Genomic DNA, 19171 nt, shown 5'->3' with positions numbered 1-19171 from the left:
TCTTTCAATCTTGAAATAAAACTCCAGAATTAGAGATCAAGTTATTTCGGTTAGGAGTAAAAACATTTTACCGCTTCTGAATCCCCCTCTTTCCTCTGTCTCTGTCTAAAAGGAGTAATCATCACATGTGGTGTGAATTCACAAGCAGCTTCAGTAAACCTAAAATATATTCTAGCAAACTTATTGTGAACTGCCAGAAAAGCTAATCAATCTCAAATTTTATAAATTTTAAAGCATTCTGAACTAAAATATTATTCCTGAAATAGCCTCTCCTCAAACATCTCCAGTCTCCATAGCTTCACTCGCTCAGGAGACTAATTCTGCACACCACATCTATACTGACACGAGCTAGAGCTTCCTAGTTTCCGTCAGGATATAATGAAGTATTGCCCAAGGAACCCCTCCTCAGGCTCAATTATTCTTGAGAGACTGAAGGAGAATGGTCATCTTTTTTCTATAAGGTTTGGGGTTAGGGAGGTTGTTTCACACCGTTTACACATGACAGGTGACAATTACCATTTCCTGGAGAGTTTACAACAAAATGGATTTATGTGAATACTACATACTTGACAACAGGTACTATGACAATCTAACGAATCTTTTTATGCATAAATGCAATATAGTTAATGCCTAAGTATTCAATAATTGAAAGGAATTTCAATTAAGGTGCTCTAATATGCCACATCATTTCATTGATTATAATAAGAGTCATTCCTAGCAGACATTATCATTGATAACTTTGCAATACAGTAATCTCTCACCTGACTGGCTCTGATATCGTAGAACAGGGGCACTAGGACTAATGCAACTTTTGGAAGACTATGTTTATTAAACATTATTAAGCAAAAACTGTGTATTTTACAGATTTGGTACGCAATTCTGAATGCACCTCGTCAGAGCAGGTAATAATGTTACCAAAGGTTTGGGCTGATTTTTGAAGTGAAAATTGTTTCCAATGGTGGGCTCCATTCTGCTCCTGAAATTAATGGCAGCCTTTTTGGATGCCAGTGGCCCAGGAGAGGGCTTTTTCTGGGTAAATAAAACCTTCCCATGATTAAATTCTACTATGATTACATTAAAAAAAAAAAAAAAAAAAAGCCAGCTTCCAGCTTGATAGAAATTCCTCGCTACAAGAAACAAAACACTGCATGCTTGATACTTATTCATAAGCAATTCCTCAAAGGATCGCATCCAACCAGTGAGTGCTCCTGCGCAGGTCACAAGGGTAAGCTGGCTACAGACTATGTCAGACAGTAAAGCACAAGTCATTTTTTTCTTGCTTTCTACTCTGAGATGAGATCTCCCCACTGTGAGACACTAATTCCCAGAGACAGCTTGTAACATACAATAAAAAGCAGAGCTGTGCTCTAAAGCCCCACTGTACTGTTCCAGGGGCATCAGGCACATTCGGGCCTCGCAGCACCTTACCACACACGTGCCTCTATGCATCTCAAGCATCGACCCTGCAAGCCCTTTAGTATTTTCACAAAAGGTTCTCAACACATGGAGGATCCTACATGACTCCTACATGGATTTCATGATCCAAATTATAAGATAGACTAGCATCTGACTTGGCATTTGAGCTCAGTTCTGGACCCTCCCCCGCCATTTAACTGGACTGTGGTAAATTTAATTACCTAAAATGCTTGCCATCGCACCACTCCATCACAAAGCACAAGTCCTTTTTGTGCCTGGCCTTCAAGTTATATTTTGCTTTAAGTATATTAAGAACAATGTGCGTATTATAAGTATCACATCCACTTCTGCATACTGGTAGGTCACAGTATTCAACTACCTTCAGGAAATTCAGAGTGGTTCTGGAACTTGATAGCAGCAACGTCTCTCCCAGTTTTATCAGCGCCAGCAGAGGAGCCAACAGCAAGATTGGCTGGAACAAATTAGGCAGTTTCAGGAGCTGAAGAGCTGGCACTACACAAATTAATCACACAGATATACACTGGGGGTACATCTCTACTCTCTTTTATTTTCCATTATAGAAAAACGTGAATATAAATCAGAATATAAAGAAAATATTCCAAATATTTTCCAGTAGAAAATACAAAACTACAGTTAGTCCCTCCTGGTGCAGACAGGTTGACTTGATATTTAGAGCCCCAAGACTGCAAGGCACTTTGAGGAAACCCGGAGATGTTCCTTGAAACCTGAAGTCCAAGGACATAGCTATCCCTGGTACCTTCTGTTCTCAGATTTGAACTGGCTCATTTCCTCAGCAGGGCAGTATTATCTGTAAGACTGAGGACCAATATGAAATGGATGAGACCGGGCAGGGTAAAAACACAAGGAAAAGATATATAAATACAAGCAAGAAGCAGTCACAAAGTAGTGCTATTGCCATGCAATGGAGGCACTTGAGTTAATTCATTTTGCATTTATGATTATGCAGTGAGACTTTGGCAAATAATAATTAATCATGGGTTTATATTGGCTTTCTTCTGTGTGCTTTCTTATTTGGTGAATCCTACTCCTTTCAAGGTAAGGGGAATTTGAAAGAAGTCATCAGGGTCAGAACGGCCTCTCCCAGGCAGAAGAGGCAGCAAGGCTGGATCTGCTGAGAGAAAAAGATGAATGCTTCAAAGCTAATTTCTTTGAAAATTGAGGACGATGCATGACACACAGGATTCAAAACTCCCCAGGGCAGACAGCAACCTCTTGGAAGCAAACAGTACAGCCTTTGACCCTGAGAAGTCATTGATTTGGTTGTGGTTACTACTACTACTACTGCATGTTTGCACCAGACAAGCTGTCACCCCGCTCTTGTGCTGGGACCATTAGGAGAATTCAGATGAACAAGAAACTGTGAACAGAGGGACAGGAGCAAGTGTCCAGCTGGCGAATTCTCTTCCAGGTTCCCCTGCACTGAGGGTTCCCCACAGCTTGCCAGTGCAGCAGCTGATTCCTGAAATGTAATCAGAAAAGGGAGAAGGTTAACGAACTGCACTCCCGCTGCAGCAAGTCACTTGTACAACTAGGGCTTAAGTCACCCAGTAAATCCCATTTAGTTTGCTAACATTCATTTTCACTCAATGGTCCTTCTATTTCTGTGAAGAACCACCATCTGCAGTGACTCTGGTAGGATTATAATAGTGTGAAGTGAAGCTACAATCAGTCCTCTTAGGAACACTAGACTGGAAGAACTGGAAGAAGCAGCACATACTGTAGATGTCAAGTCCAAAAAATTCACAGAAATATTCCCTCAAGGTACCCATCATTGCATGTAACAACTCACAAAACACTCCCACATCCCCCATAACTCTCATACTGAAGCATTTGATGGGTTGCAAACTGGGCAAGAAAAATCCCTTTCTCCATTTTTCTTTATGGCATCATGCTTCCTCTTGGCTAGGAGAGCTGCACTGACATCCTTAGATATCCAGCTGCTGAGTAAGCACCCAGCATGCCGTACAGAGCCCACTCCTATGCAAGCAGGTGCAGAAACACATCAGCACCTCTACTTAGAGCATGTTAATGGAACACTTGTCCAAGCTTTCCAACCTCACTAAGAGCCAGGCATTTCTGGATTGTAGCTGGCTGGAGGTACTAGATCTTTGTGTGCTGGAACAAGGCTACTGATGGGTCTGTCAGGTGGGAGGTAGAATAAAAAACATGAGCATTATTTCTAACTCCTTTGTTCAAAGGCAATCCATGAATACATTGACCAGAACTGAACAGAGAAATATCCTATTAAAACAATGAAGCTAAAGATCCACAGGCTATTTTTCATAATCAGCAGCACAAAAGAAGTGCTGGCCTAATAGCTCCAGAGGCTGAAATTTTGCTACAGCAAAGGTTCACTGCAGGCAATAGAAGCACCATCTTCATTACACAGATACTCACTACCCCATAATCACATAAACCTGGGCTTGAACAAAAGACCTTTAAAGCCTATCTCCACGTGCAGATGGAGCACGAGAAACGAGACATGCACAGTATATCCCTTCCCAGATTTTAGCATTTAGTGGCTTAGGGGAAATGCCCACATCAGCATGTCTCAGCCCTGACCTATAGAGAAGCACAGACACCATGATTTGATCAGCTCTTGCCCTGTTCAGAGAGCTGTTCATAGAACAGTCCAATATATCCTTAACTCCTGCTTGCTTTATAGTTCTGTGGAAACTGGAATTATTGCTGTAGCTCCACAAAGATAACCCTGCCCTTGGTTTAATGAGATGTCATGCTCCAGAGCAGGGTTTTATGCATTGCACATGGTTGGAAAAAAAGCTCAGTGTTTTTCTTCTGACTTGGGGTCACTCAAAATATCAGAATCTGCACAGGGAGAATTAAGATCCCAGATAAAGCAGGCTGCATGCACAGAGCAGTCCCACAGTCTGCAAAACTGTGGGCTGCAGCTTTACCTTTAAAGGAATCTCTTCCTTAAACACAAGGTAAATGTGCCAAATCTAGTCCTGTTGGTGGAGAAAACAAGTATTGTCTTTATCCTCTTCCCATCCCCATCATCATGGACATAAACTATTGCAGTCTGGGCATTTATATGCTACAACTGCCTCATCTTGCTCCAGATGATGAAGAACAGCTGATCCTCCTAGATACAGACACAGTAACAATTTCACAGATGTCAGGTTTACTACCCTGTGTTTGGTTTGCAGATCTTTTAGAAGATGATCCAAAATTAACAGAATGATTTCCTAGCTCAAAGCTCTGCCCTGTCTGTCTCAAAATCTTCTAGAAGGAAGAAGCCAACCAAAGCAATTGGATTATCCCAGCTGTCCTCACCTGATGGCCACAGATCTGGCCACAAACGACTTCGTGAAATGAATGAAAGCTCCTGAGGTTTCCTCAAAAGGGTTAAAATGAACTAGTGTTTTCTAGAGAGTGGTAGACAGGTGGAAGGCATAGATAACATGCATCTCTCAAACTTGAAGCATTTATAAACCAGACTCCACTTAGACACAAGAAGATAATTAGGAAATACTCATCAAAATATACCAGCATTGCTGAGTTTAAAATAAACTCTGTCAGATGTTTTCCTTCCTGAGAGTCACTCTTGGAACAATATCTCGGGGAACTAAATGCTGGCACAAGCTGCCAAACTGACGGCGCGAGAAGCAGAGCGCGGGCACAGCGTGGGTGCGCCAGCAGCAGCAGCTGTGCTCGCTCCCCCAGCGCAATGCTCTAGCCAGTGCTGGCACGAGCTGGGCCAGCGAGTGGGGGCACGGATCTGCCTACACAACCACTGGCCTGAGGTTACCAGCAAACTGTCCACATCTCCCTGGCAGGATGACCAGCAGCATTACACTGGCAAAAACTTGACACCAGCCTCACATGCCTCCCACATCCTCCTTCTCAGGGCTGTAGTTGCCCTACCTTCTTCTTCCACCCTTCCTTACAAGCATCACATTTATGGCCTCCATATCTGGCCAGCAAGTCCCAATATGAGGACGTCACCACATAACTCCTACACAGCACTGCTCCCGCACAACACTGCATGCTCAGATACATCCCTTTGCTCTAACATAAGGCAGAAGCCCGTGCATAGACACTTCCTTCATCCCACTCAATGGCTGTCCCCACCAACAGACCAATCCCTTCTCTGAGATCACGGAGAGTAGTTTTCTCCTCTTTGCAACCTGGCAAAAAAAATGTATTATTTCTGTAAACCAATTAGGGGACAGTTCTGTCTGTGTAAATAATATAGATATTAATTACTATACCTTATTATACTTGGCAGTTGGGGCATTTATATCAAGTAAATCACGCAAGGTGCACAGCCCTAGCCTCCTTGATCCACCATTGTAAGGTTATACAGTGACGCAGAACACAAGACTAAGGCCTGGAGGTTTCTACAAGATAGATGGGGTTATCTACAACATAAATGTCAAACACAACGTATGCTTCACACAGAAATGCAGTTTCAGTGAGAAAGTTGCAGCCCAGTGACAACATTCATGCTCCACCTGCCAGTCACCCTTTCATCTCTGACAAAACTGCCTAGCACTGATAGTTAAAGGAGGCATCAAGTGCATCTTAGAGATGAGCTTTTACAGATCTGAGCTATGTCCACTCCTCAGGATAGGACAGGACAGCTCTGCTTGTCCTCCAAGCCCACATTACTACCCTAGCAATGAACCCAGGTGAGGTTCACATTCACATGCACACAAACATACACAGTTCACATCTGCCTACAAAATGCCAGGTAGACATGACTTCATCTGACATTACAGGCAAGGGGTAAAAGCTCACTGCATTAAAAGATGGTTTCCCTGTTGGTTCTCATATGCCCATAATGAAACAGACCTGCCGATTTGTCTCACATGGACCAGCCCCTAGGAGCGTGCAAGCCTCTGGGAACGACTTCTAGGCTCTGCTCAACTGGGATGGAGTCAAGCCAGCTGCTGAGATGTGGACTGAATCCAGGATTACTGAAGTCAGTGGCCACAGTCTCACAGTCCCCATCCACCCCACTTCATTAACTCTACTCCTCTGCAGCCTGCCAGCACAGATCAGATTCATCATTCCTAGGAGACACAACAAGATTTTCCCAGTGCTTCCGTTCTACGTACAGCACGCTGTTCACCAGATAACCAGGTGAATGAAAACAGAGCTCCTTTTTTTGCAGCCCTGTTAAGAAATGAACTTTTGCAGATATTTTTATTTCACCTAATCTGATCCTCCTGTATGGCTCCAGGGTTTTAGTAAAACAGCATTATTGTAAGCTTTTACAATCATTTACATATTGAATGAAAGTAAGAGCTTAGCCTGGCCACACCAGTTAAATTTTTTCCTCTTGATCTGAAAACATTTTGGAACCTTTCTACATAACAAGCTGAGGCAAGGAAGGAAAAAGACCTTAACATGATTTCCTCTTATTAAAAGCCTGAGACAAACCCTGCCTAAAAAGGCCATTACTGGCATTCCTGGCAGTATGATATATTATGTGTTTAAGGTCTAGTAAGGCTAGTATAGAGTTGCTAATTCAAATGAATGTATTTATTTCAAGATGTATATAGATTTTAAAAATATCCCTGCCCAGCACTGACAAGCAATGATTTCTCAGGCAAGGCTGCAATGCAGTTCTGCAGGACACTTTTAATAGACTCAAAACAGGGTTAAATTCCAAGAATATCAGGATAAAAGAACTGAAAAAGCTGCACTCCAATGACCACAGCAGAAGCTTTGGAGTCAGGACTCCTCTGCTCTGTTGCTGGCTCTGCCACAGACATGTTTCACAGCTTCAAGCAACAAGTCATTCCCTTCATCTTTGCTGGAGTCTACTCATCTGTAAAACCTGTGTGGTCCTCATCAATTACTCCAAAGCTTTCCAGGGAAAGGATGCTGAAAGTGCAAAAATTTAGCAGTTCTTCCATCCATCCTCAGAGCCAGCACTAACCCCTGTCCCTGAGTCAGCTGCCACTCTCCAGAAATATCCATAAAGGGTCACTTGCAGAAACAAAGTCCAGATCAACATGAAGCCATTCCAGTTAAGCTAACAGTGCTTAACAATCACCAATAGATTTGTCTGTTTGGTTTAATTTGCCATCTGACAGGCCTGTTAACCTTACAGGCATGGCTGGAATGTCTTAAACAGAAAAATCACAACTGTGCCACTTAAAATGAAAAGACAGTGAGATTTAGCCCACTAAGTGCAGGGACTCACACACTCCAGTTCTGGCTCTGCCACTGATTTACCACGTGAGCTTCGCTAGGTCATTTCATCTTTGCAGGGAAGTTGTTAGAATATTTCCAGCCTAGCTCGTGGTATGCAACAAGGACTGAGTCAATGTACGTACAATGCTCTAAAGGTGTAAAGTGCTGGCTGAGTGCAGTGCATTATGAAATTGGGACAAATCTCTCCAAGCAGATCAGGGGGGAGGAATGTAAAAATTCAACATGAAAAACCTGTGCTAAAGGAGGCAGAACCTCAAACTCTTACTTTTTGCTCCCGCTGCCGTCCCCATAGCAATGCAGACTCCTGGAATCCAGCGCTGGGTGCTGACACTCCACACACACGGTGTGGCCCTCCCGGAGGTACCGCATCCAGTGGGTGTACGAGTGGTGACTGTGCAGACAGCCCTGCGTGATAGCCACGAGCTGGAATTCAACACAGTACCTGCAAACAACATCATAGATAGGGTTAGCTCGATAACCAGATTGTAACCTTCCACAGGAGGGGAGAGAGAGACTAGGATGGGTGAATTTAAAAGAATTAAAAGAAAAAATCAATTCAATTCAAAGAAAAAAACACGTGAAACAAAACGTATGGTCTGCTGGTATTCTGACAAGGCTAAATGGAGCGTAAAACTACTCCGTTGGTGCTTTCCAATGCGCGTATCAAAGAATAGCCAGGTCTATTGGCATGTTTTTTTACAAATGGGGACACAGAGGGACAGACAGATCAAGCATTTGACTAAAGTCAAAAAACAACAGAATTGAGTCTTCCAGTTCCAAGTCTGGTATCTATTTGCTGAACCACACTTTCCCCATCGTCTACTCCCAATTATTTATAATGGTTTCGTGCAGTTTTTTTGTTGTTGGTTTTTTTTTTGGGGGGGGGGTTGTTTGGTTGGTTGGTTTTTTTTTGGGACAAGAGCTAAGATTTGGTCATTAAATGTTTTTCTGGTTATTGTCTCCCTCCTAGGAGGCACAGCGAAGTTGTCATGTTTTGGTGGGAGGACTACCAGATTGACACAACACTTCTGCCCTGCTCAGACTGCTCTGCTCTGCTTTTAACCAAACCTGAGAGGAAAGCCTCAGAAAACTGGCCTCGTTTAGAGGGGAAAACCAAGGAAATACAGTAACGGTCTGTAAACACAGCAAAGAGTTGGATTCTAGTCTAGACTAACTGCATATAAGTCATCACAGGGATTTCCAGACACCTTCCAGTAGCATGCTGAACCGTGTAAGTAGTTTGTTTCCTTGTCTTATCTGGCAGAAAGAAAGAAGGAATAAATGTGTGCGCAATGGAGCCATGCTAACACTTCTGGATTGCACAGAAAAAAGGCTCAGCTAATGAGGAGCCCATATGCTCTTTCCTTCAGACACTTAAACGAAGGGGATGGAGGTACCCACATGCTATGGAAATACATACATGTGCAAGATCATGTGGGGAAATGAATCAACAAGTGCATGGCTGCTTCATACTGCAAGAGAGGCTCTGAGACACTCCACCTGGCTTTTTGGCATTTCCAGGAATGGCAGCTCTCAACTACAGACGAATCTACTAGGGACTGTAAAAACTTTCCCTAGAGAATAACTATCCTGCAAAGCTTTATAGAAAGGGGTTACAGGATAGGAGGCAACATTTTACATCACTGATACAGCAAGCAATGACCCCCACCAAAAAAGAGGAGGACTGGGAAGGCTGATGTCATCTCCTTCATGTCTGAGGCACCAGCCTGGAGGAAAAGCAGCATACACACACAGCTGTGTACAGCAAAATGCAAAAGAGAGCTTTCCTCACAGCCCTGTCCGTACCTGTGCTGTACAACAGTGCCGGGGGGGGGGGGGGGGGGAGGGGGGCAGTCTTACAGCCAAGAGTAGCAGATGGATCTCGCTCAAGCGCTTGAGGCAATCAAATCACCCAGTATGATGAACTTCCCATGTAACAAGATAGCAGACTCTGCCTCTTGAGAATTCACCTGCTTTACACAAAACAGTGCAAACTACACCTGATTCCACTTCTTATATCGAGGTGCCATCCCTTGGCACTACAGTTCCCAGCATATTTACTGGGACCCAGCATTAACTCTCTGAGGCCAAAGATAGTACATTTCTAATAGCCCATTTCTAATCTAAAACACCTGTTTTCAGTATAGAGCTTAAAACCAAGCCTATATAGCAAACAAGGATCAAAATGAAAGGTCTAAATGGAAAAGAAACTGTGGGTTAGGAACACACTCTTCTCTCTCATGGCAACTAGTAGAGATTCAAAAGTCCTCTAAGGTTAATGTTAAAAGTTTCAATCAGTAAATGATCCTTCAGCAGTGATGTCATGAACTAGGATCTGATTTTCTATCTTGTACTGGCTTTGCATCAAGACAGACCTTAGACTCGCTGCAGATGCTGCTGTCGTGGAGGGGATAACAGCTCCCTGCCTTAGGGAAGGGCCCTCGTGTTCCTGGAAAAAGCTGATTCCGCTCAGCAGAAAGCTGGGCCCAAAACTGCAACTGGAGAAAAAAGATGAGGTAGAGTGTGTCTGTGCCCCTGCGCTGACCCTTCAACTTACCCTGCTCTTCCGTTGCCATCAGCTGCAGCTCTTTTTTTCCTTGCTTTTCCAAACCCTCCTGTTGTTATTAATGCTGGGACTATGTAAGTTAAAAAGAAAAGAGTACATAGGATAAGTGACAATATTGCACTAAGGCTGTTTAAGTCTGCAAAACAGTAAAAAATGGCCTTGTCGCATGCTCTTTTATCTTTGGCAGGAAATCGAAAACAATTCTAACCTTGAATTTTCTTATTATCAGTGACTACTAACCATTGCACTGAAAAGAAAATCTGTATTGTTTCTGATTTTTTGCCTGAGTACAGTGATCCTACTTACCAGACACACCCAGAAGAGAGAGGAGGAGGCAATATTCACTTAATACCAGTGCTCAGTTTTCAAAAAGCTAGTTGTAGCTAACTTCCAGAATAGACAGATTTTGACCCAGAAATACTGGCACAAATCACAAATCAGAAGCAATTCTTCTAAAAATCAGTAAAGGCATGTCATGAAAAGCTCACTTGAACAAAATCAGATTGGATCTTTTCTTCAGAAACACACTGGAAGTCTTCCCTGCTCGCACTCTCCTTCGGCGTGCAGAAGTCATACCTTGCCTTCGATGGGTATTGTTCTTTCATGACTTTTTACAGCTGACTCATAACATCAACAAAATGCTCAACATCCACTTACAGAAGTTCTGAACAGGCAGAAATACACCAACTTTATCAAAATTACAAGAGATTTACAGTCACAAAAGCAGTATAGCAACAGACCTGTAATACTTCACTTTTGAAATGGGCCAGCTTACAGCAAATGGCAGGCACTGATCTCAAACATTTCCCAGGAAGGATCTCTCGAAGCCTCTGGGTGAAGGGTTCAGTTCCCAGCGACACCAGAGAGGCCCACAGCAAATATACTGGCATATGGAAACAATTCTTCTCAAATACAATAAAGAACCAACTTTGCTGGCCCAGAGTCCTCCTCCTTTTCTGAGACAGTTACGTTTGCAGCAGACTTACTCAAGGACTGTTTGCACTCGGCTCCTTGCTGACTCCAGTACTCCACGCAGCCAGCCCTCTCCTCCAGAGGAGGGCATGGCTCTCCGCCGTTCCGGGGCTCCTGAACAACGTGCCGCCTCCGAACACGATACGTTGTCTTGCAAGGCTCTGCGCAGCCGCTCCACACACTCCACTGCGACACGACACAGGAGACAACTGGAAGGGTAAGAAACAGGAGTGCAGAAGGTTACAGAAATCATACAAATGATACACCTTCTCAGAAAAGGCACTTTCTGACAGCTCAGTACAACAGCCTTCCGGATTTCACAACTCCTTTGTAGCCTGCCTCAAAGTTGTGTTGGGCAGTTCCCAAACTCTTAATAGCTCTTTTCCCAGTAAAGTACTTGGTGAGAAGATCCAACGATCGAAGCTGGTCTGCATAGGGCCAGTGACCTCCCTCTAGCTACACCACTGCAAGCCTCCAGTGCAAACTGTCACCTGCACCAGATGGACTGAAAAACAGTTTTAAATTGAGACTAGGTCACACTGAGTCTGTAAGAAATGAAAAGAAGGGGAAGGGAGGGTGTTATACATCTTTCATGCAGGTAAGGCCTAAAATCCCACTAACTTCTCTTTTCAGATGTCACACAGCAAGCAACGAGCAGCCAGGAATCTGCACCATGTCACAGCATGCTAGAGTTGAGAGCAGGGAGTTCAGGAAGTGAAACGCAATACAATGGCTTCCACCTTGTACAAATCACAAAATATTTTGAGGAACTAACTCATGATTTTGTACTTAAGTAATGCTTCAAAAAAATCTTTGCATCATTGAGCATCTTTGCTTGTTCTCAGTACCCACAGTACCAGACTGCTAAGCCTTGGCGTATAATTAGTTGAAGAAATCTCTTCCTTTAGCATTCAGTATCACATCCATTCCCTCTGAAATACATTGGTATCATTCCCTGTGTCATGTATCCCTTTCTGATATCTTTCCCATCAATATACCTATAGTTGAGTTTCATGAGATCGAATCTTTGGAGGGACCCATCAAAAATAACACCGGACACCTTCAAGAGAAATGCACAGCAGCATTTATCTGCTAGGCCCTCTCAAAGGCACCCTGGTGTACTTGATCAATTGTGACTAATCAACACCACCTAACAGGAATAATATATTAAGGAGGGAAAAAAAAAACACACACACACACTGGCAGGTCAGTCTGGAGAGCTAGAAAGCTTGTCACATCCTTTGGATTTATGTAAGAAATACAACAGGAGAAAATCACAGATTTTGTTCAGATTTTCCACCAGCAGGATTATTCACTCAATTCACTTTCCACTATGTGCTGCCTCTCTCTTTGCAGCGAAGCGGACAAAGCATCGGAGTTGTTCTCAGTATTATTCACAGAAGCATTTTAGATTTCAAGCAAACACCCTGCCAAGAAAAAAAAAAAAAAAAAAAAAGAAGAAGAAAGAAATATGGAGAAATTTGTACCACCATCTCCAGGCCAGTATTGTTGATTTGGTGGGTCTTGATATAGTCACACGAAGTGTTAAAAGCGGGTTGAGTATATGTGCATTCACACTTTCCCCTTCCAATAATAACTGCTAATTTTGCAAATATTTAGACAGAAGAAGGGTAAGTTCTGTCTTCCCAGAGCCTTTCATCTACTTGGGTGGCAGCTCCATCCAGCAAGCAACATTTGGACTGAGCACAAACCTGGGATAGTCAGCCTTAACAGGATGTGGTGAATGCAACAAGCCTCCCACTGGCCATAGGAAAGCAGAGGTAAGTATAGCAGATGTTACATAGCATCACTTAGCTTCACTGTCCCTACAGCATTACAGAGACATTTCTTCCCATATCCACAATTAGGCAGACACAAGCACGCAGATTTATTACTACAGCACAAAAGAGATTACCTGCCACACACAACTCCCCAAAACACTTCACTGCATCCATTCCCACTCTCCGTCTGTGAACCGTGCCATCCTACTGTGCACCTGATGCAGCTGAAGAAAAGGGCACCAGTATTTCAGCTGTGGCTATTCCAGTGTCTCTCTCCAGGCAGGACACTGGACAGCCTCCTGGCAACTGTCTCTGGTCAGCTGGCATCAACAGGCACGCAGCCTCACATGCCTTTTCTAATTAACCATCTCTCACAGTTCGCAATCTTCCCTGTCTGATGAAGAACAGTAACAGAAGCCCATGGACCCAGACAAGCTGCGAGTTTACCCCGGTTTTGGTTACCTCTCTCTTCTCTCATGTTTGGGTGGCCTCTTTTGATTTATCTCAGGCAGCTTCCAGCATGCTTCATCGGGCATACCGAACAGCAAGCTCTGTTGTTTGTTGGCCTCCTCAAGCCAAATGATCTTCCCTGCTGAAAAATCTACTCGTGTTTTTGCTATATTCTCAATTGGCCACAGTCACTAGTGGCTGAAATGGGCCAGATATGAAAATATATGATGCCAGCACTTCTCAGGACGCCAAACATCTATGAAGACACTTCAACTGCAGCAGCAAGTAGGTGCCTTACCAGGTTTCCTACATTTCCAGTTCAACCACTGGCTGCCTCTTGCATACAGTGACTAGTTAGTTTAGAGACAGCATTTACCATGTTACTAAGAAAACAGCCCTATTGCAAGCTAGCTTCCACCGAAGTCTCCGTGAGCACTCAGGAGGCAAACTACACAGACTGGAAGAATTTGACCCACAATGCTGAGCTCAGGCATGAGGAATTCCTCAGTTCTAAGTCCAGTTCTGCTTCTAATCTGCTTTTTTTAAGCTCAATTTTAAAATAGAGAGGAGCCCGTTTAAATCAACTAAGAGACAAGATGCTCAGCACCTTACAATATTGTGTGTTTGCACTCAGATTTAAACAGGCATTCAAAAGCCTGAGACCCTCTGATTTGTGGAGACACTGCTAAACACTGTTGTGAATCCCAGCTTTCCCAAGCAGCCTGAGTTTGATACCTCACTTTATTCTCCATTAGAACATAAATAACTCCTAATTACCAAATTAATCTCATTTGAAACTGTTGTCTTTAGAAGGTTTAGAAAGGTATTTCAAAAATTATTTCTTTTCTTTTTGTCTCAGGGTACAAAAAACATCTTTTTTAAACCTATTCAAAGATTAGGAATTAAATCAATCATCTAAGTAAGTGAAATATTTCATATATGCAGCAATGCACCAAAAGAAACCACACATATTGGATCATAAGCTGCCCAAAATTACTCCTTTCGTGCATCTTATTTATTTAGAATCTTCTGCTCTTTTCAGTTTCATTTGGCTTCAGATATTAGCACCCTTATCTTAATATTTTGCTTTAAAGCCACTTTGATAAAGCTGCTCTACAGTGGTGGAAGACCTACTGGGGAAGAAAAAGATGATGATGATGATTCAGGACGATGAAGGAGAACTGGATCCCTTACACCCAACACAAACCAGTCACGAGAAATTACGGAGAAGCACCTCGCTCCGCACACACCCAGTTTTGCGTCCAAACCGCGGCAAGCAGAGCGCTGCTCTTCCTGCGGCGAGCCAGCGGAGGGCGCGGCGGCAGGCGCGCACCGCGCCGCGCCGCGCCGAGCCGAGCCGAGCCGCGCCAGGCTCCAGCAAGGGCCGGCGCAGAAACGGAGCCGTAACTGCCCTTTCCTGTCTCCTTATGCTGCTAACAAGTGCCTGCAAACGTGTTTTTCTTATTCCTCTTCTGCGCGTGAGGGATTCCTATCTATCCCCGGTCTGAAAACTCACAAAGCAGCAGGGTTCGGATACAGCCGTGCCAAGGGAATACCCAAGTGCCCAGCCGTGTTCAGACATGGAATAAGGTGTCCATGAGCGACAAAATGCCTTAAACCTTCTGAAGAGATATGAAAGCAAATTAATATGGCAGAGCAACTAGGAGATTAATAACCTTAACCCTATAGGGTGTCTGTGAGAGAACAGCCCAGGACTGCAGGGAAATAGAGCCACAGGTTGTGCACGGTGCTGATGCTTCAGTTGTTCTGCACACCTGAAACAGTTCGGTTTCAGGGTTTTTCAGGCTGTGTCTGCATCTCGCAATATGCCCATCCATTGACATGTTCAGTACCAGCACAGCCAAGCCGTACTCTCCCTTCAGACCTGGATGGTTAGAGCTGGGGCAGATTCAGGGGGTCATATGCATGTCATTTTTACACTTGTTGCTATTTACCTTGCACTTAAGATCACTGACTTTAAGTTCACTCCCAAATGATTTAAACAAATTATTTCCCACCTATTTTCCAGCTCTCTCTTGAAATGAATTAAATGAAATCACCAGAACTTCTGCCTATCTGTCTAAAGCAAAACTTTGCTTTAAAAACTTTTGCCTGGCTATGGAAAAAGAAAAAAGAAAAAAAAAAGGACGGGGAGGGAAAAAGAAAAAAGAGGGGGGAGAAAAAAAGGCATTATCTGAGTGCATAGGACTCTCTAAGGATGCTTTGCAGGAAAAAAGTATGCGATTGCACCACTCACTGAAACGAGTTACCTCCCTAATTCAGATATACGCTTTACCAGAACATGTCTACGGAGCGCTGCCACGCTCCCTGGGACGCAGCAATGCCCAGGGACGCGAGCACCCAGCTGCACAGGAGCTGCGGCAGAGGCTTTTGCCAGACCAAATGCCCACAGCAGCAATCGCTGGAGCTGTCTGTGCCTTTTGCGGGGATACACGGATTAACGTGACCGGCGAATTATATCCATCCATAGTAACTCAATCCCCAAGAGGCAAACGGGGGCAGCCATCCTGACTCAAAGAGAAAACGCCCCGTTTCACATTTGTGCCCTGCGCCAGCTTGACAAGTCACTTCACCTCCCAGTGCCTCCGCTGCCCGCGCTGGAAACGGGGACTCTCACCTCGGGGGTGCCCCGTCGGGCCCCACGCTCCCCCGGACCCTGGCGGGGGGCTCAGCACCCCTAGAGCCCGGGCACGGGGGCGGGGGGCTCAGCACCCCTGGAGCCCCGGGCACGGGGGCGGGGGGCTCAGCACCCCTGGAGCCCCGGGCACGGGGGCGGGGGGCTCAGCACCCCTGGAGCCCCGGGCACGGGGGCGGGGCGGCAGCGGTCCCCTCCGCCCCGTGCTGCTCTGCCGGCCCGGGCCGCCAGCGCGCATCCCCGCGGCCAGCGGCGGGGAGGCGGCGGGGACCCCGCGGCGCCCGCCCGCCCGCCGCGCTGCGCTGCGCTCACCCGGGCAGGCCTGCGCGTAGTCGTGGCAGCAGTCGAGGGTGTGGGCGCACGCCTGGTCGCAGTAGCAGGGGCCGTGGGAGCCGTCGGGCCGCCAGCCGGCGCTGAGGCAGCGCAGGTCGCGGCCCGGGCAGCAGAGGCGGCGGGCGGCGCAGCCGGCGGCGGCGCGGCGCGGCAGGGCCGCCAGCAGCAGCAGCAGCAGCAGCAGCGGCGGCAGCAGCGCGGCGGCGCAGCGCGCCATGGCCGCGGCCCGCTCCGCGCTCCGCCGCCGGCAGGTGCCGAGCGGCGCCCGCGGCCGCGCCCGCCCCCGCCGCCGACCTTCACTCCCGCGGCCGCGCCCGCCGGCTGCGAGCGCCGGGAGGCGGCGCCGCGCCGCCCCGCGCAGCGCGCCGCGGCCCTTCTCCCCACCCTGAAACGTTTCTCCAGCCGAAGCTGGTCCGAGACCCCCTCTTCGCCCCCCTCGCAAGAAACCGGGGCTGGAGCAGCGCCGGGGCTGCTACGCTCGGCGCAGTGCAGCGGGGACAACTCCGCAGCTTCCCGCTCTGGCACCAGTGCTGCCACGATGGATTAACCACAACCGCTACTGAGCCTGGCATTCCTCTGGAGACGTTACCGTGTCTGAGGGTTTACACAGTCTGTTTTCCTGACACTACCACAACGTTTCTTTGCCCTCACCTTTGTGGCTTCTCATGATGCACATACATAGCTCCATTTATGCTATTGTTTTAAACTAAAGAGTATAATTTCTGCACTGACTGCTAACACAAACCAGTTATATTAGCATAAAGAATATCAGTAAAAAATGAGTGAGAAAAGAGAGCATTTTTTCCAGATTACCAGTATACCTTGAAACCATCAAAAACCTGAAAGCACCTCATTCCGAGTATAGCAGCTCGCAAGAAACGTGATCCAGCTGGCTATGCCACCTCTCTACAGAATTTCTGTGAATTTTCGGCTTACTCTCAGATGCAAGAAGCTTAAAGTGATTAGAGCCACTCCTGTGAATTATTTAGCTATTCAGTGGAAAGCTAAAGGCTTTACTGTAACTTCTTAATCAAACAGACTTGCTTTAAAATATTGATCGCAACAGATGTCCTGCCTCGCTGAATACTGAACCGGGATTTAGAAAACCCACCCACTGACTATGCGACTGCATTGATGGTGGATACGGGCAGAGCGTTCCCACTTCAGGCGGACTGCGGCAAGGACGTTTCTGAAAAACAGAAACTAGTATTACATGTGCATTGTTGAAGGCATGGGAGTGGAGGAGACCTGGCATCTCACCAGATTAGGCAGAACATGGTAAAATATTCCAAAAAGATAAGAAGTAAAAGGAATTTCAGTTTCTTTGTGTAGATTTCTGTAGCAGAAGACAGATGTCTTATTTTCTTGGCAGTAGCCACAAGTGACATGCTGTCACCTTGCATATCACACGCAGTGGGTACGAGGCAAAAAGGCCAGGAGAGGAAAAAGAAGAGCACAAAAAATGAGAGGCTGCGAGATCTAGGATGCAGGACTTTAAAGATGCCAGGTGTTAATTCTTGCCTCTGCCAATGACTCACTGTGTAATCGCGTCATTTACCGATGCATGGCTCATTCTTGACCTAGAACAGGAAGAGCTTTCAAGACGAGATTGTGTTACTCAGCGAATTAGTCAACATAAACCACAGGTCTGGGTAGCTTTTGCACAATGAACTAAGGGGCAGTAACAGAGGATAATTTTCAAGTGTTCCTGTTTGCAGCAGTGATGCTCCCAACGCTACAATTCTCCAAGTCCCCCTGCCAGCCTGGTTGGGCTAGGAGGGACATATTTGCATTACTCGAGACACAGAGAACTCAGTGAATGAAAATAAATTTGAAAAGGCAATGTATCTGCATAAAGATTGTACTTTTGACGGATTTCATGCTAATAGGAAAATCTGATCTGGGTCCAGATATGCCATTAGACTTTATGTTCCATCCACTCTGACCCAAAGCTCTTCAGGAAAGAACTTGGTTGCTTATCTTATTCCTGGTTTGAAAGCAAAGGTTATCCCTTGTTCTGGGTTCAACACAGCCCTAAATTTTTGCTTGCTGACAGGCTTTAAATATAGTAATGTTAATGAAGCCAAGGAAAACAGGACCCAAGCCATGCAGGACCACACCAGCACAGCAAGTGATTTCTTACAGGAGGGTTTGCAGAGTCTAAAAGCTAGACTCTTGGCCATATGAGGAACATCAGAGACAACCAAAGCATGCTTTGCAGAAAGGAAATGTGGCTAGTTCATGTTACAAAGAGAGGTTGGGTAGCAGAGCAACTTGCAGGGGTGTCCTTGGCAGCAGGGATTTTGCCTTCCGGTCTGCAGGGAACAGCAAGAGGCAGCTCGCCAGGGCAGGTGGAAAAGCGTCTTTAGCTGCTTGCTCAAATACAGCTGCTTTTCCTGCCAGCCATGTGGGATTCCTTCCCTCTCGCTCATTTTCCCTGTCTTAATTAAGTTGCACTGCACTGGAGCTGCCACTGACCCAGTTCCCAGAGGCCCCCAGCCCCTTCGTTATGCTGAGGGGCAGGAGGATGCCACCAAATGGAACATCCCTTCCAAGACACAAAGGGAAGCTCATTCTCAGTCACACTGGGAATGACGCTGGGATAATTAATCACTCTCCCTGCCTGCACTGCAGGCAGATCCACCCATCTGTGGAATGCAGAGCACTGTCCAATGCCAGACCCTTCCTAAAAAATCTTTTGCCACAATTAAAAAAAAAATTTTTTTTGATGTTTATACAGCCTGATGCTGTCCCTGAATGTTCACCCTT

At 45.7% G+C, this 19171-nt stretch overlaps 1 protein-coding gene across 1 annotated transcript; it reads right to left on the bottom strand.

Moving 5' to 3' along the window:
- Nucleotides 1-1964: 1964 nt before the first annotated feature.
- LOC134147940 (somatomedin-B and thrombospondin type-1 domain-containing protein-like) lies at nucleotides 1965-17256 on the bottom strand. The gene is made up of 6 exons (XM_062589538.1): nucleotides 17224-17256; nucleotides 16382-16787; nucleotides 11197-11391; nucleotides 10202-10280; nucleotides 7910-8086; nucleotides 1965-2917 (listed from the first exon to the last, which is right to left on the bottom strand). The coding sequence occupies exons 1-6, from the start codon at nucleotides 17254-17256 to the stop codon at nucleotides 2800-2802; spliced, it is 1008 nt and encodes a 335-aa protein (XP_062445522.1). The 3' UTR covers nucleotides 1965-2799.
- Between the last annotated feature and the right edge of the window lie 1915 nt (nucleotides 17257-19171).

The sequence above is a fragment of the Rhea pennata genome, chromosome 16 (genome assembly GCF_028389875.1).
Source record: "Rhea pennata isolate bPtePen1 chromosome 16, bPtePen1.pri, whole genome shotgun sequence".
NCBI classification, from domain to species: domain Eukaryota; kingdom Metazoa; phylum Chordata; class Aves; order Rheiformes; family Rheidae; genus Rhea; species Rhea pennata.
This window is presented reverse-complemented; position numbering and strand designations above follow the sequence as displayed.